The 11,096-nt window shown below is 39.2% G+C and overlaps 1 protein-coding gene across 1 annotated transcript in view; it reads left to right on the forward strand.

Moving 5' to 3' along the window:
• LOC149779347 (uncharacterized) overlaps nt 1–10,750 on the forward strand; it is a 41,911-nt gene extending 31,161 nt beyond the window's left edge. Inside the window, exons 4-6 of the mRNA XM_089939968.1 lie at nt 6,344–6,495; nt 7,649–7,802; nt 10,361–10,750. Of these exons, the coding sequence (XP_089796094.1) occupies nt 6,344–6,495; nt 7,649–7,762 (266 nt within the window). The 3' untranslated portion in view covers nt 7,763–7,802; nt 10,361–10,750. The remainder of the gene's footprint in view (nt 1–6,343; nt 6,496–7,648; nt 7,803–10,360) is intronic.
• The last annotated feature ends 346 nt before the right edge of the window (nt 10,751–11,096 follow it).

Raw genomic sequence — 11,096 nt, forward strand, 5'->3', positions numbered from 1 at the left:
ACGATATTGCTCACGGCTGATTATAGATGACGCAGAATATGATTTCGTAATCAAGGACGCAGTGGCAAAAAATAGATACGTGAACTGCAAAACAGCTTTCTTGTCCAATGGAACGAGGTTGGGTAGAGTTGTTACCTACAGCGATGGAGACAGCCCGGCGTATCCACATTTGAGGGCGTCTATGCTGGGTTATGCCGCTATCAATTTATTCTCGATGATAAATAGATTCCCCGATACCGCGGTTAGAGTAGCCGTTGATTCATTTTATATAGACGTAAAGTATAAGGGAAACGTAGCCGAGTTTACTAGTCCGGACGAGAGTTGGGGTACATGGAGAATTAAAAATGAAATACGACGCGATTATTCCCCGTCAGCAGATGTCACCGTTGAGAACAACTACTTACGCGGTGATAAATTGTCAGAATGGTCTGATGCACCATCGTGTTCTGATCCAATTTGTAGACACAAAACAGTTTATTTAAGCGGCTGTGGCGGGTCAGGAAAGACGACTCGGGCAATTGAATTATTTCGAACGCGGGCAAGTATAATCGTACTTACACCGACCCATAGACTAGCGCGAGAGATAAAACAACGAAATGTTGACGCCGTTACTTATCACAGCTTTTTTCGATACAGCGGCGGTGAGTGGACTCCTGATCGAATGGGTGAAAAATTTATTCCTGAGGTTATCATCTGGGATGAGATATGTACTGTTTCGTTAGATGTTTTACAAATGTTTCTTGATTGGTTGCTGCGCGCGAATACAGCGGTAATCATGTGTGGGGATCATGGCCAACCACCACCATTTGTCGGCGAGGGTCCACATGATTGGTTAAGGGGTTTTGTGGACTATTATGAAGAAACCGATACTGATTACCGAGCACTTGATGAACAACTGCGCGAGGTTAAAAAATTAATCAGATTACAGCCGGATAGAATTCAATGTGAAATAATCCGCGAGGTGATTCCGGAAATGAATTCTGGGAAACATGGAAACCAAACGATTTGATTGTAGCGAGTAGAAAGATAGTCAGAGACACACTTCAGCGGAGGTTGTTTACGTTGCATAAGGAAAAGTTTCCAACGCGCCCAGTGCCGTTATGTTATAGACCCGTGGATACACGGCGGCAGAACATTGAAGTTGAAATTCCAGGCCGGACAGAAAAACAAATTCTCGTGCTGAATGATATCGTGCTCGTTGATATCAGCGTCGTCGAGGACGCGCTACGTGCTAATAAATCCCCTTGGACGCTAGGATACGCAACAACAATACATTCCTCGCAGGGACTAACCATCACGGACACAATTGTTTGGATAGTTGATAATCGCATCGAATGGTCAAATCTAGTCTATCTTGCAGTGTCCAGAGTACGAAGGATAAATCAGCTTCGAAGAATTGTTATTGACGGAGTCAGTGACGGAGTCGCCATCGATGCAAGCGTCATTAATAGAAAACTCTCGGGTTACCGTCAACAGGATAAAAAAAAACAGCGGCGTTTTGATATTGATGCCGAATTAATAATTGCGTTACGACAACAACAGAATAATCACTGCGCGAGTTGTAATTGTATAATAAGTTGGCGTTATTCGGATAAAGACACTCGCCAATTTACCGTGGATAGGATCGATAACAGTCTCGGTCATGTCAAAAACAATGTGAGGTTGACCTGTCTTGAGTGTAATAGACGCAACGGCGCTAGTTAAGACCACGCGGGGGTAATTGAGTATCGTCAGGTATCACTTGTAGTTGCTCGCGTGTAAATCCGCGCTGAGGAGCAGTTGAATCCAGTCTGTAGATCGGTGGTCTACCAGTTGATCGTGTTATCGTTGATATGTTATGCGTGGTAACACTCCAAATAGGATCAGTAGCTCTTTTTTTACCGCCTTCAAGCTCTCCTGGTTCATACAGATATCTCACGGTGACATCGCCGAGAATCGGCTTGGAAACGCTATTTATTTTGATTTTCCGGGTATATACTCGTATTTAATCGCGTCGCTGGGCTTCATGTTGATTGCTCGGGTAATCTCGTTATTTAACGCTGCAATTATGCCTGGTAACCTTTTGACCCATTCACGAGATCGTTTTTCTTGGATGAATTCCTTCGCGTATTGATATCCAAATAACCGTTCAGCAAGAGTCCGATTGAATCGTTCAACAATTGCCTGATCACGATGTAGCGCAGTATGACCTCGTCGTACCGCGACGCTATGATGTTTCAGCGTTGATAAAACAGCGCCGCGAAATTCACTACCGGGATCAACTTGTAATAGATTTGGCCAGCGCAGAGGACCTCTTCGATAAATTCTTTCAAACGCAGCGGCTACTTCAGTTGCTGACTTTGTTTTTAACGGCTCCGCTTGTTTGTATCGACTCGCAACATCAACTACGGTTAGCGCGTATTTGTAACCGTTGTCATGCGGCAAAAATAGTATATCAGCCTGATGAACTTCATTAGGTACGCTGACATCAAAGCGCGAGAAGTTGATTTGTTTAGGCGGTGGTAGATAGATTTACCATATAGCCTGTTTGGATAACCAATTAGCCGCAGTGGCCTTTGTTACCTTTGCAGCGCTTGCAAGCTTACCAATTGCGGCCTTCCCCTTCCAGTATCCTCTCGGAGAATAATAGATGGATTCCATATTGTTATTATAAACGCTAGCGTTTTCAATTACCAGCGCGAGAAGCTCCGCTTGCAATCATTAATTTACCTTTCATAGCCGATTTTACCAACCATGAAGCCAATTTTTCTTTGACGGATTTATCAGGAATAGCATTTAACGCGTGAATTAATTTTACGTCAGCGATATGACGCTGTTGCAGATCGCTACTTTTGTAAGCAACATCATGAGCATGACACGCCTTATCGATAGCATTTATTGGGTACTCACCGGGTTTGGGTTGATTTTGATCATCGAGTCTGATATCTAATCGTGTTCCGGGGCCACAGTAGCTATATCCTGGGAGGTGTTTTTCTCCTGGATACTTTGCCCACGGGGTTCCGGGGAGTTTTGATAACTTGGCTGCAATATCACCTCCTCGCTTTTTTTTAAAACATCTCCGGGTCTAATAGAAATAAATCTAAATTTCTTTATACCGCATTGTGCACACTTGCCAGTAAGCGCCGATCTGTTATTTCTTGTTGTAACGGTTGTCATATCATTTGTGCCAGTACGCACTCTACACTTTACACAATATAGATCCATAATTTATGTATAGAGACATGAATATAATTGACTTTTCAGCGACTAAAACAAGAGAACCAGTTAAGCATGTTGCAGCGTTACCAAACTCGATCCGGATGATTATCATCGGACCATCTGGATCCGGCAAGACGCAATTACTACTTAATTTAATAATGAGATGGATGAAGTGGGACAAGTTGTATTTGGTTGCTCCTAGCGTGGATGATCAACGATGCTACGAGGTGTTGAAAGATTTCAACGAGAATGCATCAGCGATCGCTGAAAAAAATGTTATTGAGTTTATTACAGATATCAATGATGCACCAGGTATTGATGATATTGATGGCAACGTTAACAATCTAGTCGTGTATGATGATGTTATGTTAGACAATCAAAAAAAACCCAGCTAGGATATTTTCCAGAGGCAGGCATAAAAACACTGACGTGATATATGTCACTCAACGATACACTCAGATTCCAAAAGTAATCAGAGATAACTGTAATATTCTTGCTGTGTTCAACGGCGTTGATACACACACGCTACGAAATATTTGGCAGACATGGTGCGGCGGTGACATGGACTTTAATGTTTTTCGAAACTTTTTTAGTCATGCTCAGTCGACCCCACATGGATTCGTAACGATAAATTTACATGACCCTCGGACACGATATCGTATCGGACTTGACCAAATATTCGGTTAGTTGTAAATAATTTTCATTGTAACCACTTAGCAGCAGGGGGGGGGGGGGGCGATGACATCGACGCGGTCGTCGATGTGCTTACCGGACGCTGACGACGCTGGGATCGGCGCGCAGAAGGTGTTAATTAAACCAAATGACGTCCGGACGATCCCCTCGACGACGACGTCGTTTTTTTTTTACCAGGCGCTGACGACACTAGATCGTTGAGTTGCAGAAAGTATTAATTAAGCCAAATGACGATTGGACAAAATGTCGGATTCGCCCCCCCCCCCCTGTTGCTACACGTACTATAGGGGTAAAATGGGTTTTTTTTCGGTTTTTTTTTGAGTTATTGGCAATTGAAAGTCTATCTCTTTTCGAGAGAAGTGGGTGGCCCTGAAAAGGGTCTTTGGATTTTGGTGTAGGGGTGAGTTTAAGCAATCAACTTTAACTGCCTTAAGCCTTTGCAACGGCCGAGGCCTACTTCTGATGATGATGATTGGGTTGAAATCACTAAGGGTGGTACGGTAGGCTTAGTCACAGGGTTGGCATGTTTAGCTCGGGAAGGTCGTATTCTCTTAGGTCGTGATAAAGAAGTCTGATACATTTGTTTCAGACTTCTTAACTCCGCTAAAATGTATAACAGTACCGTGACGTTTGATTTTCACCCTCTTGTTTCTTTGCTGCTGCTTCTTGTTGTTGTTGTTGTTTTTTCTTACCTCTTCTTGCTGTTGTTGCTGTAAAAGAAAAGCTTGTTCCGCTTCCTTTTGTCGTTGTATAAATTTCTCCAATTCTTCTTTCTGTCTCTGTCTAAAATTCTCCACGTGTGGTAATGAAGGTGACGAAGGTTCCGGAACAAATTCTTGCGAGGTAAGAAAATCCACAAAATTCCAATGTACCTCTTCTGAAAGTAAGTCCGGGTTCCCTTGTGCAGTCTCCACTGCTGGTGCACCCCAATGGATCGTTTTCTGAGTTTCCGTCATGTTGAATCACTGTCTCGCATCGATTGACTGCACACAGGCGTAGCGAATCTATATAGACCAAGTGACGTCACAGACTGTTCTCTTCGGATTGGATGCGGGCTGAATGAATTTTGTAACGCGTGTTTGGAATGGTCAATGAAATCAATACGTTTCAATCCTTCCTCTACCTATAAATAAGCGCAGTTCACTGCATTGATTTACCTGTTCTCGTCGCCTCAGCATGTGGACTGACGTTGAATCTTCCACCCTTGTGTCAACAATGATGTTCAGGACGGACATACCGATGTATGTCCGATCCGAATGGACAGTTGTCCATAGGATCGCCAGCAACCTATGGATACGTAGGATTTACGTGGAGAGGCAAGGATGCCTCAAAAGAGTCCTGATTTACGGTCCTACAGTGAGACGAAGCCTAAGGACAAGAAGAAGTCACAGATGCCCTTCATGTTAAGGGGATATATAAACCCAAAGGCCCTTTTCAGGGCCACCCACATTTCTCGACAAGAGATCGACTTTCAATTGCCTACCCCTTTTTTTATTTAATATATATGTGTGTGTGTGTGTGTGTGTGTGTGTTCTATCCCTCTCCCCTGTTCCCTTTCCATAGACCCCTCAGGTCGGGACCTTATTAAAATAGGGTCCCGACCCTGTTCCATTTTGTCGCTCAACAGACCCACAGTCTATTCCCATGTTAAATTTACATAGTCCCCAGATTGTCCGATGGGGTCCTGTAATGGTAATTCCCATTGAGGCTAGAGTTGCCCAAGACTTTTTCCCATGTTCAATTCCCCTTGAGGCTAGAGTGCCGGGCTTGTATTCCCCATGTTCAATTTCCATTGAGGCTAGAGTGCCGCGACCCTGTCTGCAATGCTAATTCCCATTGAGGCTAGGGTGCCCCCATTTACTACTTTCAACTTGTAGCTTCCTTAGGTAGTTTTTGTCTTCTTAAGTTAGGTGATATTCGGTTTCTAATTAAAAAGCATTTTTCAAAACACATTTCTCAGCACGAGACAATGGAAAAGAATTCGATCAATGGATTTATCATTTGTTTCCCCCTCACGATGAAATATTGGATGTAAATTCAAGACGTGTGGACGTGTATGTACATTTTGTATTATATTCATACTATAATGTGTTTCCCATCCATATTCATAAGCACAATACATTTAAAAGGTAGTCTGGAAATGAAGATTTAATTCGTTTTAACATTGTCATGGGCAATGGAGAGTAAGATGAAAATTTAAATGAGGGTACGACTTCTGATCCTCTTTCCTCTCTATAATGTTTTTGATAGTTCAGATTGTAATATACATTGATAATTTGTTTACTGAGTACGACACTTTTCGAATTAACTTTTTTTCCCTAATTGAACCTAGTGCTGATCGTCGATGCTCAATTATTTGCAAACTATGTTCAAAAGACCTAATCCCTATTACAACACTGCAAAGAATTGTTGTTGTTGTTGTTGTTGTTGTAGGGATTAACACCATTTTCAGCACAAATAAACTACACATGCCGGCCAGTAAAATTCGTGGAGGGAGAACCGGGAAGACCCTGGAGAGAACCACCGACCCACGAGAAGCCAATGGCAAGCCTTCTCAAGTACCCACATTGGCCGATGCCGAGACTTGAACCCACGCAGACAGAGGTGAGATGGCAGTGATCTGTAACGGTGAGCGCTTTAGACCACTCGGCCACATGATTGTTGTTGTTGTTGTTGTTGTTGTTGTTGTAGGGTTTAACGCCATTTTTCAGCACACGATAGGCTATACATGGCGGCCAGTATTAATGGTGGAGGAAGAACTCGGGGAAAACCCCAGAAAGAACCACCGACCCACGAGAAGCTACTGGCAAGCTTTCTCACATATCCACATTAGCCCATCCTGCAAAGAGTAAGAACCTAGATCGAAATACAACATTGCAAAGAGTAAGAAAATAGACCCAAATACAACATTGCAAAGCGTAAAAAATAGACCAAAATACAACATTGCAAAGAGCAAAAAAATAGACCAAAATACAACATTGCAAAAAGTAAGAAAATAGACCCAAATACAACATTGCAAAGAGAACGAAAACAGACCCAAATACAACATTGCAAAGAGTAAGAAAATAGACCCAAATACAACATTGCAAAGAGTAAGAAAATAGACTCAAATACAACATTGCAAAGAGAAAGAAAATAGACCCAAATACAACATTGCAAAGAGAAAGAAAATAGATCCAAATACAACATTGCAAAGAGAAAGAAAATAGACCCAAATACAACATTGCAAAGAGTAAGAAAATAGTCCCAAATACAACATTGCAAAGAGTAAGAAAATAGACCCAAATACAACATTGCAAAGAGAAAGAAAACAGACCCAAATAGAACAATGTAGAGTAAGAAGCACGACCCAAATATAACGTTGCAAAACGTAAGAACCTAGATCCAAACACAACATTACGAAGAGTAAGAACCTCAAGACCTAAATACAAAATTGCAAGAACCGAGACCCAAATACAACGCTGTAAAGAGCGTGCACTGCTTGGGAGGTACAAACAAAGAATAACGGAACCGTAAATTTGCCATCCCTATATTATCTGACTTTCTCGTCAAGATAGTCACATTGTTAGTCTGACAAAGACAATTATACATCATAGAAATACAAACTTTCGCCGTGGAAAGGTTCGGTTTAGTATGTACGTATGTATGTATGTATGTATGCGTTCACCATAAATTAGATAATTTATTTCTAACAAAGTTTTACAGTTTTTCTACAACCAGTTTTCTTTGATGTTAATTTATTTATTCTCTGCATTAGATATACCAGCTGTTGAGGCCGACTATGGATGCCCATATTTTGAGTACGTATGTAACAGGCATTGTGTATTTGATCTACACTGCGTGCGTGGCCATTGTAGGACGACCATTTTAGGGGATGCGTGCAAATGCATATGTTGATTCTTCAAAGAGAGGTATAGTCATTAACCTACTGAGTAATTAATCACTTAATTTACTAAATGACTGAATACTTAATTTATTCGTTCTTGCTCTTCTAACAAAGTTCAAGAATTGTATCATTTCACATGTCGATGCGCGAGTCAGTCTCTTCGCCTTATATTTTTCAACAAATCAAAATTGCAAGTTAGAGAAAGGAATAAGTCTATTGTTTGTAAATATTTACAACTCACATCTATTTTGAGGTATAATCTGTGTATATATTTATATTTCTGTTATATAATGGCTATAAATCTATGATTATCCTCTTAGGAGCACATTTAAGTGTCGTATATTTGATACTCAGAATAAAGACATTCACAAAATTACAACGTTCTTAATATTCCCGCAGTTCTATCTATCTATCTATCTATCTATCATGTTGGTTTCGATATCAGCGTATCACCATTATTCTGGTATATAAATGCTGATTCAAAGTTGTATAGCTGTAGACAAATAAACTTATTGATAATTGGTACCAATATTGAAGAAGAATTAGTATCACATCAGTCCTGTTTCACACTGGTACAACTACAAAAGATAAAACATAAACACATCAGTCCTGTTTCACACTGGTACAACTACAAAAGATAAAACATAAACACATCAGTCCTGTTTCACACTGGTACAACTACAAAAGATAAAACATAAACACATCAGTCCTGTTTCACACTGGTACAACTACAAAAGATAAAACATAATCACATCAGTCCTGTTTCACACTGGTACAACTACAAAAGATAAAACATGAGCACATCAGTCCTGTTTGAAAGTGGTGCAACTATAGACGAAGAAAAAAAACATATAAGCACATCAGTTTTGTTTGAAAGTGATACAATTATAGAAGAAAAACATATTATCACATCAGAAAGATTAGCAAGAATGGCCATCATACGCATTACAACTTAAAATCACCCGAAATAAAGCGTCATCTTTTGGGTCAGACTAATTAATGTAATAAGAATTACAACTTTTGCATACTAGTAGAGTATTCTAATTCTACCAGAACAATTAGAATAGAACATATGTTTCTGTCAAAGATATTATTCTTTTCAAAGTAGCTGTCTTTACAATGACAAGCTTCTAGCTGACTGCTCAATAACAAAAAGAATGTTGTAGACGTCTACTCTGACAGAATGAACAGTAACTTAAAATTCCTAAAATTATCATCATATGTTTAGAGTCTATCAACCCACCCACCCCTACATTCTCAACCAAACACGAAACTGCTGCCACAGTTGTAACATTGTCAAGCCTGGTAGGGTTTAAACAAAGTGTAGGATTTACACAAGTATGCATACATTACGATTCTGTCTGTAAGGGTTACCAAATGATAGAATTTGTTCAAAAATATAAAACAAATGAACAAATAGTTTATATATATATATATATATATATATATATATATATATATATATATATATATATATATATATATATATGTGTGTGTGTGTGTGTGTGTGTGTGTGTGTGTGTGTGTGTTGCTTTGACACGAAAACATTTAACTCGTGATGTGTAGATGACGATCACGAAATATTTCCGGCCACAGCTCAACTCTCTTCGAGAGGATATGGAGCCACCACGCACGGCCCTCCTCTACCATTCACAACCTCCGCATTACCCACAGTAACGTTAGTCTGGAAGTAGTGGTAACTCACTGCAAATAAACTACTACCGTCCTCAGGGCCAACCTCACCACAGACACCATACCGGTTACCCAAAAACCGACAGAGTTCTACGAGTCCTACTCCGTACAAAAGCAGCTAAAAGCAATGACTAGATCCATGTACTACACTAAACACGGTTAAGTACGAATGCAATGAGATACGTTGCGCATGCGCACACATTAATTTGCTTCTTTACAGATTAAAACATTTCACCAGAACTACTGTACGCGATTATTATTTTTGTAACCAGATTTGCACACGAATCTGTATCTAAAAATAATCTTACTGAATTAGACCACCTCATAAATTGCTCATTCAATGCAGGCAACATACAATTGAATTCCTTTTACCTATCCAATTATTAAAATGACTAATTTGAAACAGACTACATATAATAATTATGATAGCATGACGTTATATCACACAGTTCTGACCATCTGAAGAATATAGAATAAATTCTGGAACATCCAATGTATCAAATAATTCTATCACATAATACATATAGACTGCACTTTTATATTTCACATTCCTCAACAGCTGAAGAGTACTTCAGTAAAGGTCATTTGTGAAAGCATTTTTAAATATACAATACATACATGGCTTGGTTGAGCATAGTTTGCTGTAATATATTTTGTCTTACATGCCTTTTGTTTGGTCAGGAAACCATTTGTAAACGTTATTGGTGTAAGTATCTTTCAACACAGTCAATTCCTGGTTTGGTTGGCAAAGCCCGCGGTAAGACGTTTTTTCTTAAGAACATTATGCTTTGTTCAGAAAGTCATCCGTGAAGTGGACAGCTTCCCGGCAAAACTCTAACAAAAATTAAACAAGATGTCATTAATCTCATCATTGCAATTTTTTTTTTTCAGTATCGATGTCTCCAGTTAGGACTTTGAAAACAGGAGAGCAACAAAGATATAATCAAGCTTCCTCTCGTATTTGTATATTTGTTTCAAACCAATTTCTATTACATTTCTTATTTACAACACTAATTATAAACGTATTCACCCTGTTGCTATTGTTCTTAATATTGACCACAATACCACAAGGGAAGTACAGCTATTACAACACTAATAGTAAAAAGTATTCACTATGTTGCTGTCGTTCTTAATATTGATCATACATACACAAAGGTTGTTCATCTATTACAACACTAATAATAGACCGTATTCACTATGTTGCTTTCGTTCTTAATATTGATCATATATACACAAATGTTGTTCATCTATTACAACACTAATAATAAAAAGTATTCACTATGTTGCTTTCGTTCTTAATATTGATCATACATACACAAAGGTTGTTCATCTATTACAGCACTAATAATAGACCGTATTCTCTATGTTGTTGTCGCTCTTATTATTGACCATACATTCATAAAAGGTTTTCGTCTATTACAACACTCACTATGTCACTATTGTTCTTAATATTAAACAGTAAAACACGGAGGCAGTACATCTATTACAACACTAATAATAAAACGTATTCACTTTTTTTGCTGTTGATCTTAATATTGACCAATAAATCACAAATGCCGTACATCTATTAAACACTAATAATAAAACGTATTCACTTTTTTGCTTTTTTAAAATAAAAATTGACCAG

This window comes from Sinohyriopsis cumingii, chromosome 17 (genome assembly GCF_028554795.1).
Source record: "Sinohyriopsis cumingii isolate HCF-2022 chromosome 17, ASM2855479v2, whole genome shotgun sequence".
Lineage (NCBI taxonomy): Eukaryota > Metazoa > Mollusca > Bivalvia > Unionida > Unionidae > Sinohyriopsis > Sinohyriopsis cumingii.